This window comes from Leucopleurus acutus (genome assembly GCF_964270905.1).
Source record: "Leucopleurus acutus genome assembly, chromosome: 1".
In the NCBI taxonomy this organism is placed as follows: domain Eukaryota; kingdom Metazoa; phylum Chordata; class Mammalia; order Artiodactyla; family Delphinidae; genus Leucopleurus; species Leucopleurus acutus.
Window position 1 is genome coordinate 139,401,551 of NC_139142.1, and position 24,930 is coordinate 139,426,480.

The following is a 24,930-nucleotide window of genomic DNA, read 5'->3' on the forward strand; positions in this document are numbered from 1 at the left end:
TTTCTAGTCATATGACCTTCGACAATTTACTTAACCTTTCTATCTAATTTTCCTCAAGGTAAAATGGGGATCATAATTATATTATGTCATAGGGTTGTTGTCAAGATAAAATGAAGCATTAAACCTTAGAACAGTGTGAGGCTCCCAGGAAGCATAATATGGAGCTATTATTGTTATTATTATTACTGTTACTATTGATGATATACCTCTCAAAGTAGCTATCTCTTTTTTTATTCATTCTGTCTCCATGGTAGACATTTCTACACTTAGAAGTTTCGATATGGCTCCTGATCTAAGTGAAATGCCGCATGTAATAATACCCCTCCTTTTAGGTGTACAATGCACATGAGCATACTTTAGGCTCCAAGAAGTTCTGTAATAAAGAAACTTGCCTTAATTTGTTTCATTGCATCCCAAATTTGTTTGAACATTTTATTATCTCAGAAAATATCTGTTAATGATCTCATTTTGATAATCTCTGACCCAGAAAAATATCCTAAACCTCCACTGTTTTCTTACTTCTAGACTCTGCTAATTTTGATGTGGATTCTTTTTTTTTTTTCTTTTGCCACACCTCACGGCTTGTGGGATCTTAGCTCCCTGACCAGGGACTGAGCTTGTACCCTCGGCAGTGAAAGCTCGGAGTCCTAACTACTGCCAGGGAATTCTCTGATATGGATTCTGAGTGATCAGCTAGGTTTATTCAGTTGCCAGTTGACTCATTGCCTGTCCACTGGTTTCACACTGTGGGCCATTCACATTTCTACCTCAGCAATATTGTGGACATCTAAGGTGGCTAACAGACAAAGTGTTGGTGAGTTTGTAAATACCAGCAGTCTTCTGGGGTTCTACCTCTCTCTGTTCCAGCGTAGAGGAAAGGTTCTTTGTCCTCTCAGTTTGTTTGGAACTATACTGGCAACTCTGTCTTGTACTTTTACCCTTATTTCCAGGTCTTTCTTAATTAAGCATCTTTGGTACTTCTAATTGATCTTCCTGATGAGGTTGCAAGGAACAGGGTGAGAAAAGAAGCTAACCAATTAAGTAAATTAGTAATTATATAGTATGTTTCTCATGTGAATTTATGCCAGTCTTGTCTACTCAACTAATGTACATAGTCATTGAGAGCAGAAGCCATTCTTTGTCTTCCTTGCCTGATACATGCAGATGTTCTATACATGTTTATTTCCTTTCCTTCTCTATCTCACACGATGCTGAGAATGTAGTAATGTTCAGTAAAGCCTTGTTGGTTGAGTAAAGTTTACCTATTTCCATGCCTTAAATAAAGGAGAACAATACTGTCTATAATTACTGTCCTTGTACCTTCCCTAGGATGTGTTTGCTTGGTAAGGAAATGAGGAAAATCACCTGGGATGGGAACAGGGCCAGCTCTTCTGCTAATACAGAGCAGTAATCCTTGCACATCTTCTCTTCCACTGTTTAATTTTAGAAATTAAAAAAAATTTTAATGGAAATAATCTCAAAGTTACAGAAAAGTTATAAGTACAGGACAAAGGACTTTTGTTCCAGAACCATTTGAGAGTAAGCTGCTGACTCAATTCCCCAACCACCCTGAACACTTCAGTATGTATTTCTTGCGAGCAAAGACATTCTCTCGTGTAAACGCAATATAACCAACAAAATCAGGAAATAAACATTGAATAATTGCTAGTGTCTAATCCTCACACCACATTCAAATTTTACCAGTTATATTAATAATGTTCTGTGGGGCAAAATGATCCAGTTTGGAATTATACGTTGCACAGAGGTACATTTTATTGTCATGTCTCTATTCTCACCATTTTTCAGGAACAGTTCCCTAGTCTTTCCTTGACTTTCATGACTTCGACATTTATGAAGATTATAGGTCAGTTATTCTGTAGAATGACCCTTAATTCGGGTTTTTTTTTTTTTTGCGGTACGCGGGCCTCTCATTGTTGTGGCCTCTCTCATTGCGGAGCACAGGCTCCAGACGTGCAGGCTCAGCGGCCATGGCTCACGGGCCCAGCAACTCGGCGGCATGTGGGATCTTCCCGGACCGGGGCACAAACCTGTGTCCCCTGCATCAGCAGGCAGACTCTCAACCACTGTGCCACCAGGGAAGCCCGTGACTGTTAATTATTTGTTATAGATTTCTGGCATAAATATCACAAGTGATTTTGCTTCCTCTCACTGCATCCTGTCAAGTGATACGTAATTTATATTTATCTCTTTATTGATGTTGTTCACTTTAACATGTTGTCTACCAGGCTTCTGCACATGAAGTTATTCTTGTTCCCTTTTCTTTTGGTGTTCTGAGACTCAATTCCCAACGGGGTGGAGGCAGGGTTCCCCACAGCTCCAACGAGAAATTCTCAGAACACCATCTCAGTGTCTAAGAATTCAATTCAATTCTGACACTGCCTACCTGGGAGATAGCACCAGATTCCACAGCTTGAGGACTCAGTCCTATAAGACTACACACGCACCCTTCTCTACCACACCCCCACCACCAGATGCCAGTAACAAGTCCAGGTTGTTAACTGTACTTCCAACACCCTGGCTATAAATCAGAGGTTCCCACAACCCCCCGCCTCAGGTTCGATTAATTTGCAAGAGCAGCTTACAGAACTCAGAGAAACATTTTACTTAATAGGTCACCAGTTTATTGTAAAAGGATATAACTCAGGAACAGCCAGATGGAAAAGAGGGCAAGGTATGTGGGAAGGGACATGGAGCTTCTAAGCACACCACTCTCCCCAAATCTCTAGGTTTCACCAATCCCGAAGCTCTCTGAACCTGTCCCTGGAGTTTTTATGGAGGCTTCATTACATAGTCATGATTGATTATATCATCAGTCATTGGCATTTTCTTTTTTTTTAAATAAATTTATTTATTTTATTTATTTATTTTTGGCTGCGTTGGGTCTTTGTTGCTGTGCGCGGGATTTCTCTAGTTGTGGCGAGCAGGGGCTACTCTTCATTGCGGTGCATGGGCTTCTCATTGCGGCAGCTTCTCTTGTTGTGGAGCACGGGCTCTAGGCACGCGGGCTTCAGTAGTTGTGGCACGTGGGCTCAGTAGTTGTGGCACGTGGGCTCAGTAGTTGTGGCTCACGGGCTCTGGAGCGCAGGCTCAGTAGTTGTGGCACACGGGCTTAGTTGCTCCGTGGCATGTGGGATCTTCCCAGACCAGGGCTCGAACCCGTATCCTCTATATTGGCAGGCGGATTCTTAACCACTGCGCCACCAGGGAAGCCCAGCCATTGGCAGTCGATTCAACCTCCAGCTCCTCTTCTCTCCCTGGAGGTCTGGGAGTGGGATGGAAAGTTCCAACCCTCTAATTGCCTGGTTGGTTCTCCTGGCAACCAGCCTCCATCCTTAGATGGGGTCCAAAGTCACCTCATTAACAAAACAAAAGACACCTTTATCACTCTCCACACTTAGGAAATTCCTAGGGTTTTGGGAGCTGTGAACCAGAAACTGGGATGAAGACCAAATATATATTTCTTACAATAAATCACAATATCACACCTTTGTAATTCCATACCTCATAAAAATTTCAATTTATTAACTTATTCATATCGGTATAGACTCATGGTGTTCTGTCTCACCTTTTGTTTATAGCTTTTTAGTAACTTTAGTTTGGAAAGAATGTACCTTTTAAAAGACTTTCTATTAATTTGCCAACATGGGCTAGTGTTGACAAACACTAGCCCATGAGCGAGCCATCTGTTTTTGTAAATAAAGTTGTGTTAGAACACAGTCATATCCATACATTTATATATTATTTATATCTGCTTTGATGCTATAGTGGCAGAATTGAACAGTTGTTAAAGAAACTATATGGCCTACAACCCTAAAATATTTACCACCTGGCTGGCAAATTTTGCTGATACCAGTTCTATAACTATTTTCTCTTTAAAGATATCTTTTGATTAAGTTTTATGTAATTTATCATATGGACATTCTAGTTGGGGTGGATTACACAAATATTTAATGAACTTCTATGCACTGGGGCTATGGTTCCCCAAACGGCATGCCAAGGATACTGCAGTGAACTCAGAGGGACACTGTGGAATATTTATAATTTTCAAGCAAAACACAATGATATTTTATATCTGTGAGACACTGAGAAAATTACTAGCTTAAGGTAGTTTACCATTTCAACATTAGGTCGCAGTATATTTCTGTCTATGGCATTATATCCTGGCAAAGCTGACCTTACAGTGGTTGCGATAAAAACAAATACCATGCCAAAATCAGTATAGGGCAGGAAATGAAGGTGACAGTGTCCAATCTAATTCTAATGTTTGAGAACTTGTGTAATGCCTTACAGACACACACATTTCATTAGTAAGTAATTGTGGTTATTCAAGAATGGTATTTTTTCTTTAATTTAATAGTATTATTTTTTCAAATGGCTACTAAGTTGCTAGAACATGAATACTTATTAAGTTGTTTACTAACTACTTAGTAAATAGAGCTGTAACATATTTCTTTTGATCTAAAGTCACCATGAAAAAATTCCTGACACATTCTTAGGCACCTTGAACTGAAGTTTCTGCACTGGGGTATGTATTAGACTCTAGAGGTGACAAGATCAGAATCATAATTCAGACCCTCAAGTTACTTACAGTCAAGTACAGAGGCAGGCATGCAGCCAGATTATAATGCAGAATGACAAGCTAGTTAGATGAGCTCGATCAATAGATATGTATGTGTTCATACACACACACACACACACACACACACACACACACACACACACACACACACGGCACGATGATATCAAAGAGCAAAGCCCACCTATGTCTACTGGAGAAACAGGAAATGTTCCAAAGGAGAAAATACTTGACTTGAGACTTGAAGAGGGGCAAAGAAGAAGGAAGATGTATCAGTGGAAAGTGTTCCAGGGAGAGAGAAGACGTGCAAAATGCAGATGGGTGTGAGAATATGGCAACTGATAGCAGTTCAACATGGCTGAGCACTGACTGTACATGGGGGAGAAGAGCAAGAGGAAAAGGATGTATGACCAGCAAGGGCTGGGTCATGAAGGGCATTTTATGCCATAGGAAAGAGTTTAGATTTTTGTGTTGAACATAGGAAATCCTTGAAGAGTTTTAAGATACTTAAATTGGATTAGTCTATTGAAAAGTTTATCTGAGTAGCAGCCCAGAGGATGAATTGTGGAGGACAGGTTGGGTGATAAAGTGAGAAGCAAGGAGGTTAGTCAGGGTAAGAGCTTCTGGGGGTCTGATCCAGAGGAATGACAAGAGATAATATGATATCAAAAGATAATGTGACTTCCTGGCCTCAATTCCTATTTAGCTTTTGTTATCTCTGTTAAGAAGAATGGCTTTTAGTCAGTAAAGAGAAGAAATAAATATTAATAAAGTGAAAGTAAAACCTAGGATAGGTGAATAAAAAGTTTGAGTCCAGACCCATTTAGATCAGGGGCTGGCAAACTTTATCTGTAAAGGGCCTGTTAGTAAATATTTTAGGGTTTGGGGGCTATAGAGTCTGTGTTGAAAACTATTCAACTCTCTCATTGTGATGTGAAAGCAGGCATGGCCAATACATAAATGAGTGAGCATGGATCTGTTCCAATAAAACTTTATTTACAAAAAAAAAGGTGGCATACTGGATTTGGCCTGTGGGGTAGAATTTGCCAATCTTCGATCTAGAGCAATGGATAAGTGTAGTGAATAAATTGCTGGGCCTTTGAAAGTTATATCTGGGAAGCAGTATAGGATAGCAGAGTAGCTGAAAGATAAGATGAACTCATCTGTCTTTTTATCGTGGAAAGAAAAAATATTGTGACAGTAAACTTAAATGTAGATTATGAAGTAAATCTAAATTGGATTATTAGAAGATGGGTTGTGAGTACTTAAGGAATTGATCAGCAGGAGGCAGCATTAGTTCACAGAAAGCAATTTGTGCCCTACAAAATTAGGTTACTATTTTAGATATTATAAACAGACCCTCTCAGAAGAGTGCTATAGAGAGACAGTGTTTTGTTATTTAAGCAAAACATTGGACAGAGTCTTTTATGATAGCGTGTTGAGTAAGTTGTATGACAACATGGTTAAGTGGATTTGTGATTCAGGTATACCTACGGAACAGAAAGTAATGGATTAACGCCAGCCTGCAGAGAAATCTGTACTGGCATGCTATGAGGCTTTTTCCTCAAGCTTATTCTCTTCAACATTTTTGAATGTTGACTAGTTGAGAACATTTATATTATTCTGATAAAAATATGTAAATGACAAACTGGAAAAGTTAGAGATCCTGATGTACTGGTTGATCAAATCAGAATCCAAAAGTAGCTCAATAATCTAAAACAAGGTTTGGCAAACTACAGTCTGTGGGCCAAGTCCATCCCACAGCCTGTTTTTTTCTTTTTACACCTCTCAAGCTATGAATGGTTTTTATATTTGTGAAGCACTGTGAAAAAAGAAAAAGAATATGCAATAGGGATTTTATGTGGATCACAAAGCTTAAAATATTTACCATCTGGCCCTTTACAGGAAAAGTTTGCCGACTTCTAGTCTATAAATATAAGCAGAATTTAGCAAGATAAAAAATAGAGAAATAGAAAATTCTGGACTTTACTTCACAACAACAAACATAACAATTCTCAGCCAAATGCAGTGTTTTGGGAAATGAGACTTAGCATATTTGAAAAAGACTTGCATTGGAATTGATAAGTTCAAATTGAGTTAATTATGAGATATGATTGTTAGAAGTTAATATGGTTTTAAACAATATTCATTTATAGAAATAGAGGATTCAGAAAAATGGACAGTAGTCCCCTTTTTTTCTTTAATGGTCAAATTACACCTGAACTATTAGTTTTAGAAGGGTGATCACAAACTGGAAGTATTTCCAGAGAACCTGGCACAATTCGTTGACAAAGGACAAGATATTACAGTAGTCTTCAAATATTTTTACAACTGTCCAGAAAAGGAGAGAATAGACACATTTGGAGGGGCTAGAAGAAGGATCATTGTATAGAAAATTCCGCCTCCCAGAATTTTTTATTTCCAAGGCAGTATGTTGTGAATGCAGGTGCTATTCTCACAGTTCTGAAATGGACACAGTGTCTAAAGTTTTCACCTCAAACTCACATTTAGTTGGCTTCATATGAACTTGTTTACAATTTGCCTCCAAAAAATGCAGTAGCCTATCTGAGATAGAGGTGAGTTTCCTGTCGTGGTAGCCATTACTAAGGCTCACCTATGCCTTCTGGTTCTCCTCCTCTTTTTAACAGATGGAAAGATGATATTTCCCTTTCCCTTGGAGTAAACGTGGTCATGCAGCTTGCTTTGGCCATGAAATATGAGCAGAAGTAATGTACATAATTTTCAGACAGAAGCATTTAAAAGCTAAAGTGAGATTTTCCATGCTTTTCTCCCATGCAGTGGTCATTGTGGAATCATACATTGAGTCGAACATGCCATCAGGTCATAGTACCCAGGAATACTTAGCCACTACATGGAGAACAGTTGCAGTGTTCTTTGCAGGATCAAGAAATAAAATTTTCTTATTGTAAGCTAGTGTGAGTTTTAAAGTTGTTATGACAGTATAACCTAGCCTGTTCTGGCTCCCCTCCCCACCAAAGTATACTATAGCTATTATCCATGGGCCAGTAGAAGTCAGGTGACATGGCTTCTAATCTTCATTCTGACATTAACTATGACCCTGGGAAATCAGTTTTCTCTGTAAAAAAAAAAAAAAAGATTGAATGAAAAATATGGGCCATTCTCTTCTAGACAAAACTGTAATTTTAGATCTGTTTTAATATTTAGAGTAGTCAAGGAAAACAATGTTTTGTATAACTATCTATTCTAAAGTATATGGTTAAAACCTCACATTGCCATTGTTTTTAAAATTCCACATAATAAATTGCTGCCTATATTAGGACTGCTATTATATATTTGCAGCAAAATGTCTTCTCATATAATATATGCATTGTTTTTGAGCCTCAATAAGCTGCTAACAATATATTCTAAGTTATTAAACACCTATTAAATCACTGCACTTCCTAATTAATTAGAAATCATTTCAGTATTGGGTCTTCACAACAAACTGAAGTAAGGAAAAAAGTGTATGTATAGTTTTAGTCCCAGATAGATCCGTTTCTTTTGTTACGTAGAGGATATGGCTTTTGTGCCAGAAGTTGGACTATTATCATGAAGATGCCAGAATTTTACAATTTTTTTCCTTCTTACCAGCAGACTTATAGCTTATCTTTACAATTAGAGGTTTATTTTTGTTTCTACGTTTAGCTACTCTATAATTATTTGGGCTGAAATATAGTCATCAGATATATAAGTTTTTAAAAACACTCAATATTTGAATTGATTTGGCATATATCCAGTTTTCCTAGGTTTAGCTTTCCTTTTAAAGTCGTACTGCCTTTAATAGATGCTCAAATTCTTTTTGAAAATCTGATGAAATCATCTCTTAAGTATGTGTAGTACGTGATCCATACAGTTTCTAGTACTGTTTAAAACTGCTCTTTGAGTAACCAATCTGTTTCTAGTTCACATTCAATACATGAGTCAACAATTGAACATCAATATATTTTGTTCTTTTAAAAAGTTTTTTTCTGAAACAGGTTATACTTAATAGGTACTAAATCAGCATTGACTGATCAAAAGAGTTTAATATGCTTATTAATAGCTATTTTATAAAGCTAGTAATCAAGGTTCTGAATTTCATTTTTAGTTTATTTTTCCTCCTTACCTCTATTCAGCCTTTAAATATTAAGAATAACTATTTCCCAAATTGTAAAATATATTTTATTTATTTAAAATCTTTATTGCAGTATAATTACTTTACAATGGTGTGTTAGTTTCTGCTTTATAATAAAGTGAATCAGCTATACATATACATATATCCCCATATCTCCTCCCTCTTGCATCTCCCTCCCACCGTCCCTATCCCACCCCTCTAGGTGGTCACAGAGCACCCAGCTGATCTCCCTGTGCTATGTGGCTGCTTCCCATTAGCTATCTGTTTTACATTTGGTAGTATTTATAAGTCTATGCCACTCTCTCACTTTGTCCCAGCGTACCCTTCCCCCTCCCCATTTCCTCAAGTCCATTCTCTACATCTGCATGTTTATTCCTGTCCTGCCCCTAGGTTCTTTAGAACCCTTTTTTTTTTTACATTCCATATATATGTGTTAGCATACAATACTGGTTTTTCTCTTTCTGACTTACTTCACTCTGTATGACAGACTCTAGGTCCATCCACCTCACTACAAATAACTCAATTTCGTTTCATTTTATGGCTGAGTAATATTCCATTGTATATATGTGCCACGTCTTCTTTATCCATTCAGCTGTCGAAGGACACTTAGGTTGCTTCCATATCCTGGCTGTTGTAACTAGAGCTGCAATGAACATTGTAGTACGTGACTCTTTTTGAATTATGGTTTTCTCAGGGTATATGCCCAGTAGTGGGATTGCTGGGTCGTATGGTAGTTCTATTTTCAGATTTTAAGGAACCTCCATACTGTTCTCCATAGTGGCTGTATCAATTTACATTCCCACCAACAGTGCAAGAGGGTTCCCTTTTCTTCGCACCCTCTCCAGCATTTATTGTTTGTAGATTTTTTGACGATGGCCATTCTGACTGGTGTGAAGTGATACCTCATTGTAGTTTTGATTTGTATTTCTCTAATGATTAGTGATGTTGAGCACCCTTTCATATGTTTGTTGGAAATCTGTATGTCTTCTTTGGAGAAATGTCTATTTAGGTCTTCTGCCCATTTTTGGATTGGATTGTTTGTTCTTTTTGATATTGAGCTGCTTGTAAATTTTGGAGATTAGTCCTTTGTCAGTTGCTTCATTTGCAAATATTTTCTCCCATTCTGAGGGTTGTTTTTTCGTCTTGCTTATGGTTTCCTTTGCTGTGCAAAAGCTTTTAACTTTCATTAGGCCCCATTTGTCTATTTTTGCTTTTATTTCCATTTCTCTAGGAGGTGGGTCAAAAAGGATCTTACTGAGATTTATGTCATAGAGTGTTGTGCCTATGTTTTCCTGTAAGAGTTTTATAGTTTCTGACCTTACATTTAGGTCTTTAATCCATTTTGAGCTTATATTTGTGTATGGTGTTACGGAGTGATCTAATCTCATACTTTTACATGTACCTTGTCCAGTTTTCCCAGCACCAGTTATTGAAGAGGCTGTCTTTTCTCCATTATATATTTTTGCCTCCTTTATCAAAGATAAGGTGACCATATGTGCGTGGGTTTATCTCTGGGCTTTCTATCCTGTTCCATTGATCTATATTTCTGTTTTTGTGCCAGTACCATACTGTCTTGATTACTGTAGCTTTGTAGTATAGTCTGAAGTCAGGGAGCCTGATTCCTTCAGCTCTGTTTTTCTTTCTCAAGAATGCTTTGGCTATTTGGGTCTTTTGTGTTTCCATACAAATTGTGCACTTTCTTCTTCTAGTTCTGTGAGAAATGCCACTGGTAGTTTGATAGGGATTGCATTGAATCGGTAGACTGCTTTGGGTAGTACAGTCATTTTCACAATGTTGATTCTTACAATCCAAGAACATGGTATATCTCTCCATCTATTTGTATCATCTTTAATTTCTTTCAACAGTGTCTTATAGTTTTCTGCATAATAGGTCTCTTGTCTCCCTAGGTAGAGGTTTATTCCTAGGTATTTTTTTCTTTTTGTTGCAATGGTAAATGGGAGTGTTTTCTTAATTTCACTTTCAGATTTTTTTATCATTAGTGTATAGGAATGCAAGAGATTTCTGTGCATTACTTTTGTATCCTGCTACTTTACCAGATTCATTGACTAGCTCTAGTAGTTTTCTGGTAGCATCTTTAGGATTCTCTATGTATACTGTCATGTCATCTGCTAACAGTGACAACTTTACTTCTTCTTTTCCGATTTGGATTCCTTTTATTTATTTTTCTTCTCTGATTGCTGTGGCTAAAACTTCCAAAACTGTGTTGAATAATAGTGCTGAGACTGGACAGCCTTGTTTGTTCCTGATCTTAGTGGAAATGGTTTCAGTTTTCCACCATTGAGGACGATGTTGGCTGTGGGTTTGTCCCACGTGGCCTTTATTATGTTGAGGTAAGTTCCCTCTATGCCTACTTTCTTCAGAGTTTCTATCATAAATGGGTGTTGAATTTTGTTGAAAGCTTTCTCTGCATCTAATGAGATCATCATACAGTTTTTCTCCTTCAATTTGTTAATATGGTGTATCACATTGATTGATATGCATATATTGAGGAATCCTTGCATTCCTGGGATAAACCCCACTTGATCATGGTGTATGATCCTTTTAATGTGCTGTTGGATTCTCTTTGATAGTATTTTGTTGAGGATTTTGCCTCTATGTTCATCAGTGATATTGGCCTGTAGTTTTCTTTCTTCGTGACATCTTTATCTGGTTTTGGTATCAAGGTGATGGTGGCCTCGTAGAATGAATTTGGGAGTGTTTCTCCCTCTGCTATAATTTGGAAGAGTTTGAGAAGCATAGGTGTTAGCTCTTCTCTAAATGTTTGATAGAATTTACCTGTGAAGCCATCTGGCCCTGGGCTTTTGTTTGTTGGTAGATTACTAATCACAGTCTCAATTTCAGTGCTTGTGATTGGTTGGTTTATATTTTCTCTTTCTTCCTGGTTCAGTCTCAGAAGGTTGTGCTTCTCTGAGAATTTGTCCATTTCTTCCAGGTTGTCCACTTTATTAGCATATAGTTGCTTGTAGTAATCTCTCATGATCCTTTGTATTTCTGCAGTGTCTGTTGTTACTTCTCCTTTTTATTTCTAATTCTATTGATTTGAGTCTTCTCCCTTTTTTTCCTGTTGAGTCTGGCTAATGCTTTATCAATTTTGTTTCTCTTCTCAAAGAACAAGCTTTTAGTTTTATTGATCTTTAATATTGTTTCCTTCATTTCTTTTTCATTTATTTCTGATCTGATCTTTATGATTTCCTTCCTTCTGCTAACTTTGGGGTTATTTTGTTCTCCTTTGTCTAATTGCTTTAGGTGTAAGATTAGGTTGGTTATTTGAGATGTTTCTTGTTTCCTGAGGTAGGATTGTATTGCTATAAACTTCCCTCTTAGAACTGCTTTTGCTGCATCCCATAGGTTTTGGGTCGTCATGTTTTCATTGTCATTTGTTTCCAGATATTTTTTGATTTCCTCTTTGATTTCTTCAGTGATCTCTTGGTTATTTATTAGCATATTGTTTAGCCTCCATGTTTTTGTACTTTTTACAGATTTTTCCTGTAATTGATACCTAGTTGCATAGTGTTGTGGTCAGAATAGATACTTGATACGATTTCAGTTTTCTTAAATTTACCGAGGCTTGATTTGTGACCCAAGATATGATCTATCCTGGAGAATGTTCCATGAACACTTGAGAAGAAAGTGTATTCTGTTGTTTTTGGATGGAATGTCCCATAAATATCAATTAAGTTCATCTTGTTTAATGTGTCATTTAAAGCATGTGTTTCCTTATTTATTTTCATTTTGGATGATCTGTCCATTGGTGAAAGTGGAGTGTTAAAGTCCCCTGCTATGATTGTGTTACTGTCGACTTCCCCTTTTATGGCTGTTAGTATTTGCCTTACATATTGAGGTGCTCCTATGTTGAATGCATAAACATTTAAAATTGTTATATCTTCTTCTTGGATTGATCCTTTGATCATTATGTAGTGTTCTTCATTGTCTCTTGTAATAGTCTTTATTTTAAAGTCTATTTTGTCTGATATGAGATTTGCTACTTCAGCTGTCTTTTGATTTGCACTTGCATGGAATATCTTTTTCCATCCCCTCACTTTCAGTCTGTATGTGTCGCTAGGTCTGAAGTGGGTCGCTTGTAGACAGCATATATACGGGTCTTGTTTCTGTATCCATTTAGCCAGTCTATGTCTTGGTGGGAGCATTTAATCCATTTACATTTAAGGTAATTATCGATATGTATGTTCCTATTCCCATTTTCTTAATTGTTTTCGGTTTGTTATTGCAGGTCTTTTCCTTCTCTTGTGTTTCCTGCCTAGAGAAGTTCCTTAAGCATTTGTTGTAAAGCTGCTTTAGTGGTGCTGAATTCTCTTAGCTTTGCTTGTCTGTAAAGCTTTTAATTTTCTGCCGAATCTAAATGAGATTCTTGCTGGGTAGAGGCATCTTGGTTGTAGGTTTTTCCCTTTCATCAAATATGTCCTGCCACGCCCTTCTGGCTTGCAGAGTTTCTACTGAAAGATCAGCTGTTAACCTAATGGGGATCCCCTTGTATGTTATTTGTTGTTTTTCCCTTTCTGCTTTTAATATTTTTTCTTTGTATTTAATTTTTCATAGTTTGATTAATATGTGTCTTGGCGTGTTTCTCCCTGGATTTATCCTGTATGGGACTCTCTGTGCTTCCTGGACTTGATTGACTATTTCCTTTCCCATATTAAGGAAGTTTTCGACTCTAATCTCTTCAATTATTTTCTCAGTCCCTTTCTTTTTCTCCTCTTCTTCTGGGACCTCTATAATTCATATATTGGTGTGTTTAATGTTGTCCCAGAGGTCTCTGAGACTCTCCTCAATTCTTTTCATCCTTTTATCTTTATTTTGCTCTGTGGTAATTTTTTCCAGTATTTTATCATCCAGGTCACTTATCTGTTCTTCTGCCTCAGTTATTCTGCTATTGATTCCTTGTAGAGAATTTTTAATTTCATTTATTGTATTGTTCATCATTGTTTGTTTGCTCTTTAGTTCTTATAGGTCCTTGTTAAATGTTTCTTGTATTTTCTCCATTCTATTTCCAAGATTTTGGATATCTTTACTATTATTACTCTGAATTCTTTTTCAGGTAGACTGCCTATTTCCTCTTCATTTGTTTGGTCTGTTGGGTTTTTACCTTGCTCCTTCATCTGCTGTGTGTTTCTCTGTCTTCTCCTCTTGCTTAACTTACTGTGTTTGGGGTCTCCTTTTTGCAGGCTGCATGTTCATAGTTCCCGTTGTTTTCGGTGTCTACCCCCAGTGGCTAAGGTTGGTTCAGCGGTTTATGTAGGCTTCCTGGTGGAGGAGACTAGTGCCTGTGTTCTGGTGGTTGAGGCTGGATTTTGTCTTTCTGGTGAGCAGGACTACGTCCGGTGCTGTGTTTTGGGGTGTCTGTGACTTTATTTTGATTTTAGGCAGCCTCTGTGTTAATGGGTGGGGTTGTGTTCCTGTCTTGCCAGTTATTTGGCACAGGGTGTCCAGCACTGTAACTTCCTGGTCGTTGAGTGGAGCTGGGTCTTAGCGTTGAGATGGAGATCTCTGGGAGAGCATTCTCCATTTGATATTTTGTGGAGTCAGGAGGTCTCTGGTGGACCAATGACGTGAACTCGGCTCTCCCACCTCAGAGGCACAGGCCTGACACCCGGCTGGAGCACCAAAACCCTGTCAGCCACACAGCTCAGAAAAGGAGGGAGAAAATAAAGAAAGAAAGAAAGAAAAAATAACAAAATTATTAAAATAAAAAATTATTATTAAAAGTAAAAGAAAAATTAAAAATAATGGAAAAGAGCAAAAAAAAGGAAAGAAAGAAGAGAGCAACCAAACCAAAAAACAAATCCACCAGTGATAACAAGCACTAAAAAGTATACTAATAAAAAAAGAAGGAAAAAATAAAAACGGACAGACAGAATCCTAGGAGAAATGGTAAAAGGAGAGCCATACAGACAGAATCACACAAAGAAGCATACACACACACACTCGCAAAAGAGAAAAAGCAAAAAAAAATGTACATTAAAAAAAGAGGAAGAGAGCAACGAAATCAATAAACAAATATACCAATGATTATAAACTCTATATACTAAACTAAGGAAAACATAAAACCAAAGCCAAATTAGATACAGAAGGCAAACCCCAAGTCTACAGTTGCTCCCAACGTCCCCCCCCTCAATTATAGGATGATTTGTTGTCTATTCAGGTACTCCACAGATGCAGGGTACATCAGATTGATTGTGGAGATTTAATCTGCTGCTCCTGAGGCTGTTGGGAGAAATTTCCCTTTCTCTTCTTTGTTTTTACAGCTCCTGGGGTTCAGCTTTGGTTTTGACCCTGCCTCTGTGTGTAGGTTGCCTGAGGGCATCTGTTTTTCTCTCAGACAGGACGGGGTTAAAGTAGCAGCTGATGAGGGGCTCTGGCTCACTCAGGCCAGGGGGTGGTTGGGGAACGGAATGCAGGACGAGCCTGTGTGGCGGAGGCTGGCGTGATGTTGCAACAGCCTGAGGCATGCCATGTGTTCTGCCGAGGAGGCTGTCCCTGGATCACAGGACCCTGGCATTGGCGGGCTGCACCGGCTCCTGGGAGGGGAGGTGTGGATAGTGACCTGTGCTTGCACACAGGCTTCTTGCTGGCTGCAGCAGCAGCCTTAGCATTTCATGCCCGTCTCTGGTGTCCGCGCTGATAGCCGTGCCTTGCTCCCATCTCTGGAGCTCGTCTAGGCACTGTTCTGAATCCCCTCTCCTAGCGCACCCCGAAACAATGCTCTCTTGACTCTTGGGCAATTCCAGACATTTTCCCGGAGTCCCTCCCGGCTAGCTGTGGCACACTAGCCCCCTTCAGGCTGTGTTTACGCAGGCAACCCCGTCCTCTCCCTGGGATCTGACCTCTGAAGCCGTAGCCTCAGCTCCCAGCCCCCACACGCACCTGCGGGTGAGCGGACAAGCCTCTAAGGCTGGTGAGTGCTCTCAGCCCCCATCCTCTGTGCAGGAATCTCTCCGCTTTGCCCTCTGTACCCCTGTTGCTGCGCTCTCCTCCATGGCTCCAAAGCTTCCCCCCGGCCACCCCGGGTCTCCACCAGTGAAGGGGCGTTCCAGTGTGTGGAAACTTTTCCTCCTTCACAGCCACCTCCCAGAGTTGCAGGTCCTGTCCCTATTCTTTTGTCTCTGTTTTTTCTTTTTTCTTTTGCCCTGCCCAGGTACTTGGGGAGTTTCTTGCCTTTTGGGAAGTCTGATGTCTTCTGCCAGCATTCTGTAGGTGTTCTGTAGGAGTTGTTCCACATGTAGTTGTATTTCTGATGTATTTGTGGGGAGGAAGGTGATCTCCATGTCTTACTCCTCCACCATCTTGAAGGTCTCCGTCCATAAAATATACTTTAAATTCATCAAAAATCACATAAATTTTCATTCCCTTTAAAACAACTAAATCATATGGCAGATTGCTTCTAAATTTTGACCTCACTTTTTTCATCTCTCTAAAATCAGTAAGACACATTTAAATATATCCTTATTATAAAAATACAAACTGCATTTCTCACAAATGATTTCTGGCCCTGATCCTGGCTTTGTCACTAGCTGTGTGACCTTGTATAATTTACTAAACTTCTCAGAGTATTCATTTCCTCATTTCTAAAATTAGAGTTTTACAGGAGATACATTCTACTTTCCTTTTTAACTCCATGATAGTTTCTCTTTGTGCATTTTTTATTTACTTCTTTAGTCTAGGTCCTTTCTTTGTTTTCAGAAGCATTTGTAATGGCTCACACCCTAGAATACCTATTTGTGATCTCTTTGACCTTCCTTAATTCTAGTATAATGTATATACTGATCAGGATAGGCTAGATTATATTACAGTAACAACTTCTCTAACCTCAGTGGATTAAATCCACAAAGTTTATTTCATGCTCATACTGTCAGTCTGCCCATAGTATGTGATCTGGGAACTTTACTCTGTGTTGTCCTCATTCCAGGACCAAGGCCTTCAAAGTACTCAACCTCTGGAGCTTTGCAAATTCTACAGTAGAGGTGAGAGAGAGAATAGCTATGTCATCATTGTCTGAAATGTTCCACCCAGAAGTAAACACATGTCACTTTTGTTCATATGACATTGGCCAAAGCAAGTCACATGACCTCACCTAACTTCAAAAGGGCATGAAGTGCTATCTCACAATGTGGCCAGGATGTGGGGAGACACAGGAATATTTGGTGAACAACTCTTATGACTATCCATTATATTTTAAATCAAATGTTAACTTCTGGTAGAAGTGTCAATTAGTACTACATTTATGGAGGGAAATTTGCAAACATATCAAAAGGCCTAGAAATATGTCTACCACTTGATTTAGTAGTTTCAGTTTTAGGAAATTATTGAACAGATGTATAGAGATGTACATTCAATAATTCATTCCTTGAATATATGTTTATTGAATATCTACTATGTAATGGGGAGCTGACCTGGTCCATACCTTCGTGGAGCTATTTGCAGGAAAGGGGAGAGATAGTACCAGAAATAATTTAAATGAAACAGGTTAAGTGCTATGATTGGCCAGTATAGGCTAGTATGAAAGCATACAGGAAAATTTCTTCTGACCTGTTTTCCAGTTGGCTGATTCTCTCTTCAGCTGTGTAAAATCTGCTCTTCAAACCACCTCCATTAAATTTTTCATATCAGTTTTTGTAATTTTTTATTTCTTAAAAAGTTCTGCTTCAAATGTACTGAATTACTTTTTAAATTTTCTATCACTGAAGATATTTTCAGGTTTGTCTTTTATGAAGAAATTGTTTTCTCAAATTGTGACATCATTTTGAATGCCTACAAATCTTTTGGTAATAAAAATTAAAACTTACATGGTTATAATTTACTTTATTAAAATTTGCCAGTATTCAGGGGGAAAAAAACATGATCCAGATTGTGTATACAGATTGCAACATTTAAAAATTTGCTCATAGTGAGTATTGTAAGGTGATACAGAAATGATAATATTTGAGTTAGGGTGTTAGGATTATGACTGATTTTAAAAAATTTTTCTAAACTGTATAATGTTATTACAGTAATATTATTTCATAGTTTTTAGAATGGAAGAAATTAGACTGGCCAAATCAACTTAAAAACAAAGTAAAAGTAATGATATTAATGGAGAATAATTTATTAATATCAATGGAGAGTTTTTAAAAGCTTTCACAGCTGTTTTGTCATTAAGAAAAACCTCTGATTTGCAACCATAAATTAAATAAAGATTGTTAAGAGTATAATTTTTATCCTTTTTATCTTCATGATAGCAAGTTTGTTAAGTCTCTCCATGTGGAACTACAGTACAAAGAAAAATTATAGAAGCCTGCTTCCCCTTTCTTTTTTCTCTTCTCATTCTTTTTTCTTTCTTGTATTAGTTAGGTTTATCTCACATCAAGAGTGTGGAGCAGAGTTAAGAATGTACAGGTTTCTTTTAGAATTAAGATGGAAGAAGAAAATAAAGAGGAACATACTAACTTTTTCTTTGAGGGCATATTTTCTATTAGCAAGTAGTATGCCTCTCACAAAGAAAATCAGACTTGGAAAACTGAAGATATTTAGCATAAAAAAGGTTAAATACTTAATAATACTTTTTTACATTTTTCTTTTAGGAAGAAGAAAGGCGTATGGCATCTGTTGTAGCCAAAAAAGAGGAAGAGAAGAAGCGAGAAAGTCATAAGCAATCTTTGCTTAAGGTATTTTCTATGATGTCTACATTCATATATGTGCACATGCACTCACACACAGTGAAGCTAGCTAGCTAATCAGCTAGAAAAGTAGTTTCCAAACTGTAAATTTTTCATTCCTATCAGTAGAGTGTTTTTAATAAACAAACACCCTTAAAACTTTTATAAGTCACTACCTATAAACAAACTTTTACTTCTGAAATACAATATAATGTACATTATAAAACACATGCAAAAGATAGAAATTGTAAAAGAGATTAAAAATAAATATAACAGAAGTTATAATTTTTTCCACACCAGTATATCACCATGTGTATCCTCATGGCATGTGCATTTCATTTTGGAAACCACTGTAGTAGACTGTCATCTTTAATGATATATTTTAATGAGCTCTGCTACATGTTTTTTTTTTAAATGATGGCTTTTTGCATTAAAAAATTTTCTCCATTAGCTTCTCTGATGTAGAGGTGGTAAAGGTTTTGAGGAGTGTAGGAATTAAAGGTTTTTTAAACTGGTTTTAAATTATTTAACATATCAGATGTTAAATTTCCTTAAAATGTTTTCTTTAAAAATATTTTATATTAACATAACAAAGTATAATAAATAAAGACAGCTTAAAGTTTATAGTTCTTATTATGATTCTACTATGTTCTGAAACTAAGGATATCACCCTGATTACCATTACTCATTCTTGTCTTGTGTAGGTGCTTTTCTTTTTAAAATTAAAATGGCATTCAGAATTTTTAAAAATGACTAATAGGGATACAAAGTTGTATCTTAGGGAACTTACTGGGGTGATGGAAATGTTATGAGTTAGCAGATATACACATTTGTCAAAACTGATCAAAGAGTACACTTGAACGTGTGTATTTTACTCTATGAAAACTACTCCAAAATTAACAAACAAAACAAAACAAAACAAACTTGGTCCCAAGCCCTCTCAGCTCCAGGCTGCTACTTCAAAAGTAATTAGAACTGTTACTCAGTATGCTAAAATTTTCTCACCTGCTGTTATTGGTGATTTAACTCTAAGGCTTCCAGTGTAAGTAGAACCTAGTATAGGCAACAAATTGCACTTGACTCCATCTTTGAACTGAACATTTTTTATTATATACCCAATTCAGCTGCTTGTAACCATCAGTATTTTTGGAAATATGCCATTAAATTTTTAGCTAACATGTTTTTTAGATGTTTGGAAAATATTTATGAAAACTTCAAAAAATACCTAATGCTTCTCTTGAAGTCGCTAAATAGGGCTCTTTAATTATGAGGGTTATTTAATTTTAAAAATTTTTAGTAAGAGGAAAAGTGTAGGAAATCAGGAATTCTAGCTCTAGCTCAGATTCAGGGTCATGATATCAAAGACCCTCAGCATTTACTGGAGATTGTTTCATGTGACAACACATATTGATCATTAAGAAAATGGGATGGGTGGTTATAGAGGGACAGGAAGAGTGTATGGACCTATATCTTCACCCTTATTGCTTTTCTATCTTTCTATTTTATTTTCAAACTTGGAAATGAATGGAAGTGATAGTTATGGGATATACTGGTGTGGTATTGCTTGGACTATAAAGAATAGACTCAAGTGGCAGAAGCTGAAAGTTGGCATCTTCTAAAATAATTGTCACTTTAACACAGACTTGGCAAACTGCCGTCTAGCTATAGTCGTGATTGTACTAATATATGCCAAATGCATCCATGATCTTTGAGCATGAAATTTTTGGGGTGTACCCCCTTTTGCCTTACAGAATCTCTAGGCTTTCTTTTGCTCCTCTTTTTTTTGCTCCACAGACACCTAGGGCCCTTGTTTGGCCCCCTGGCCAACCAGCAATCCCCACCTGACCCCAGACTGCACTCTTGTTTTAAAATGTCTTCCCTTTTCTTGGCCTCAATGAAAATATCCATTTTCTTAGTCAACCTGGTGTTGATCTGATTTTAATAACCCAATTAAAGAAAGCTTAACTTTGGGATTGGTATAGGAAAGTGTTTGCGTTTTCAGAGTATCTTGTTATAAGTTTGTTAGCATACTCAGTGGTGTAAACTTTTGTGCCCTGTTTCTAAGCATCACTATATCTACCTCACTTAGAATATTTATTTTTGCCAACTCCAAGTCAGCCAGAAAACCAAATGCATGGAGCCAGCATGATAGCCATCCTCCATTTACTCGCTGCCCCTGCCTCTTTCAAAGTAGCCTTGGTACTGAGTAAAAATAGTGGTATTGCTTAGATTAAGAATTGGTTTGTCCCAGTCATCTGCAAATAACTGAAATAGAATTCTTTAAGGTAAGGTGCCTTTTTATCATAGATTTGGGGGGAAAATTTATAGTAGAATGGCAGATTCCTACTTGCTTTAGATAAGAAGGACATACATAAAATGTCAAAAAGGCTCAGAAGTATATACATATTAAGTATAACCCATTTAATTATATAAACAAATTTGAAATTCCAAGCAATAGAAAAAAGAACCCATGCTAGAAACATTTTTAAATGCAGAAATAGAACTTTTAAAATGTTTAGTTTTAATTAAGCTTTGTCACCACTTTTCATTCCTATCCAATGCCATTTCTACATCTAAAATTTTAGATAGGCAAAGAGGTGGAACTAAACATAAGTATTCTGCATGTGTGAATGCACTGAGGGAATGGGCAAAGAATCTTCCTAACAGCCTTCACTGGCTCCAAAGAGAGCAGGTGAATCAGTATCACACAGATGAGTTTTTACTGGATGATTGTTCTCTTAGTAAAGAGAAAAGGGAAAGTGTCCATTTTCAGCACTCTGATTTAATCAATATGCCATTTAAAAATTAACTTTTGATAATGGATAATCTAGGATGCTATTAGTTATCTAGAAATATTTCAACCTAGTACAATTTCACTTAATAGTCGATGTATGATTATTAATTTTCAGACATTGTAATTTATGCTGTGAAGCTTGGAACATTGATCAGTCTCTCTCCTTCCTCCCTTCCCCCCCAAAGTATTCCACCATATTTGCCATAATTATTGAATAGGAAAATTAAAATATCATTAGTTTTTTCTTGCTGTGTTTAAACACAAAGGCATAATTTTCTGTCTAATTAAAACTTCACATAACGCTTGAATATATAAATTTCTGTCAAATTAAACTTTCAAATAGTGAATTTTCTTATCTCCAATGGAAGTAATTATTGTTTTGCATATAATTTGTTAAGGATGATAGAGCATCGTTGAGATGGTTGATTGCATAGGTTAAATAAAGGCCACTTATACTGTGTTTTAGAATACATATTTGGTAGCTACTTTTAAGTAACAGACTCCTTTTAAAGGTGTGATAAGTAGTACAAACAATATGCTCCTTGGACTCTCGTGCTACAAAAATTGCATTATGTAATTCTTGTCCCAATGAACTTTTTCATAGGAGAAGAAAAGGTTAATAATTAACAACGTAGCTCGAAAGTGGGACTTGCAACAACATCGAATTACCAATATTGCTACAAACCAAGATGGAAAAGATTCAGACTCTCAGGACCACTGTCAGAACGATGGAAGCACCATCTCTGCATTTCCAGAGGAAACAGGGTATGCAATGGTATTCTTTCCAGATACTAGTATCTTTGGAGAACTGAATTTGGAGCAGAAACAGGAAAACATTTGACATATAATTATTTTAAGATAGTTTTCTTAAGAAAACCTACTGAAATTAGCAGTAGGTTTTAAAAGTTAAGATGGAAATATTGAAAATATAAGCTGACCCCTAATTTAAAAACCCTTCAGTAGTTTCTTTCATAGGAATAAATCTAGATTACTTAATATAGCCTATGAGACCCTCTACCCACCTCAGCTATTTTATCCCATACCATCAGCCACTTTATTCTTGTGCTGCAGCCTCAGTGATTTCCAGTTCAGTTACTTCCTACTTCAGAACCCTTCTCTTACAAACAGTTGTATTCTCCCCTGCCCTACTTTCCTCACCCTACCCTGGCTAACTACCACTCAGCCTGGAGGTCTTAAATTTAAACCTCACTTCCCCTGAAAAGCCTTCCCTAACACTTCCCGGAGACTAGGCTAGATCAGATAACCTTTTTTTCTCCCAGTACTCTGCACTTGCCCTTGTTAGCACTTATCATGACCATAATTAAATAAATAGTGGGTAATTAGCTGTTTCATAACTGTCTTCCCCACTAGAATGTAAGCTTCTCAAGGAAAAGAATCCTGATTGTCTTAACCTCTGTTGTTTCCCCAGTAGCTATCACAAGTCCTTACTCCTTAACTAGTAGTATTAAGCAATTCGGCATAAAATCTGAATAGTTACTCCAGTTCTGTTCTATAATATCTGTGTATTCCAGTGGCTCACAGCCTCTTTCTTCTATGACACATTGGTCAGATAACATATATCCCTTGATTTATGAGCAAATCTGAGGACGCTTTCTAGACTTGACATATTTCTCTTCCTCTCAAGAAGGCATACTAGAATCAAGTAAATAAGAGGAATATAAAGCATATATATTTTCATAGTTTATTTATAATTTAAAAACATATATATATAATTTAAAACCTAAAAATCAAAGATAGAATGCACTGCAGTTTTGTTTCACTTGATGCACAATTATCTAATGACCAAACCAAATTCTGAAACACATTTCAAACTAAATATAATATAGCTTTTATTTCAAGTTTTCAGCCAGTATTCTTTAAGCTTTCCATATATGAAGAATGCAATAAAGTCATTTAAGAGGAATTAGAATAATATTTTGGAAGTTTACTGGAGTTAAAGAGTTTGACATATATTTTAAAGACAAATATACTTTTTTTTTTTTTTTTTTTGTGGTATGTGGGCCTCTCACTGTCGTGGCCTCTCCCGTTGCGGAGCACAGGCTTCGGATGTGCAGGCTCAGTGGCCGTGGCTCACGGGCCCAGCCGCTCCGCGGCATGTGGGCTCTTCCCGGACCAGGGCACAAACCTGTGTCCCCTGCATCGGCAGGCGGACTCTCAACCACTGCTCCACCAGGGAAGCCCCTAGGCTATTTTTAAAGAATTAAAAAGTAGAACGTTGTCAAGAGATTGGGAGAAAATTTATTATTTCTGTGACTAGCAGTCTAAATGAAATTAAAGATAAGTACATAAAGCAAGAGAATTAATAGTGGGCTGGAATAGTGGGAATTTATGGTCAGATTAAGTTTTTGAAGTTGAAGATTGTAGAGGTGGAATATATCTAAGTAATAACAACATAAGAGTAATTTGGCACCCATTGTGGCCGTGAGAATGGGTTGTTGGAGAAGAGTAGAAATCAGTGAGAGGAGGAGAGGAGAGAAGATCAGCTGCCGTTATTATTGTAGACACTGAAGTTACAGATGATAGAATGGGTGTGGAACTAGTGGCCAGAGTATTCAACAGTGACCAGCCCTATCTCCTCCCCATCTCAGCCATGCATCCTATGCCCTTGTCACAGAGATGTTCACTGTTCACGTTTTACTAGCGTTGGCAGCTGCAGTGATTGTAGGAGTGTCTTTGTTTATTAATTCATTCTTTTACCTGGCAAAACTATTTCTGATAGTTGGATTCTGACTATTAGGTGGACTGATAGGTGGACTCTAGGCTATTAATGTGACTTTCTTGACACTCTAAACTTTTTAAGCAACTTCTGTTCAAAAATTTTGTGGCCCTCTAAAATAATTTAAAATTTTAGAGTTCATTTTTATGGTCCCGAAACAAACAGTTATTTCCAAGAGAAAGAAGAAGTATCTGCTAGTGAAAATTATTGTGACTTACAGTTACTGCCAAGAGTTTCAGAATTTTTATTAGGAGTTCCACAAAGAGGCTTTTTAAGCCAAGAGCACAAGGAAGAGTTTGGAAGAGATGGGAAAAGTGATGTGTGGGTTCAATGCAGAGGATGTGGAGAGCCGTAATGAATCATTAGGAAAGAGGTCCACAGTTTCTGGCAAAAAATTTCTACTGATGTAAGTTCAGAGTGCCATAGAGACACAGTTACGTTTTCATGGTCTGGCCCTTTTGATGATCTAAAAACTGTTAAATCAAGGAGACACAGATAATATTGATATATGAAGTCAGATAAATAAACCTTTAGAGATAGACAATGAATTATTGGTAGAGACTATAATGCAAAATCAGTTACTTATAACTTCTAGTGGTTGTAGATAATTTTTTTCCAATTTAGTTTGTGGTTATCTGATGCCTGTAAAATCTGTTATATCAGAAAGGTAGAAATATTTCTAAAAGAGCTTATTGTACCTTGAATATGCCTGCATGAGGGGCTCTTAACCAGAGGATCCAGAGGATCCAGATTGACTTTTTGAACTTTAAGTTATTTTGCTTGAACACTCCACACTTGTTGACGTAGTTAATACTCATTGTTGATAGGCTCTTTGCATTGGCTTTCTTGATAGCACATTCACCTGATTTTCCTTTTACCTATGTGGCTACTCTTTTTAAAAATTTTTTATTTTTAATTATTTATTTAAAAAAATTTTATTGGAGTATAGTTGATTTACAATGTTGTGTTAGTTTCAGGTGTACAGCAAATTAAATC

At 37.1% G+C, this 24,930-nt stretch overlaps 1 protein-coding gene across 7 annotated transcripts in view; it reads left to right on the forward strand.

Annotated features, from left to right (window-relative positions):
- LRRC49 (leucine rich repeat containing 49) overlaps nucleotides 1-24,930 on the forward strand; it is a gene marked incomplete at both ends in the record, with an annotated part of 146,868 nt that overhangs the window by 95,415 nt on the left and 26,523 nt on the right. For all 7 annotated transcript variants that reach the window (XM_082861611.1, XM_082861610.1, XM_082861606.1 and 4 more), the window contains 2 exons: nucleotides 18,329-18,412; nucleotides 21,802-21,962. In XM_082861611.1, coding sequence (XP_082717737.1) covers nucleotides 18,329-18,412; nucleotides 21,802-21,962 — 245 coding nt within the window. The remainder of the gene's footprint in view (nucleotides 1-18,328; nucleotides 18,413-21,801; nucleotides 21,963-24,930) is intronic.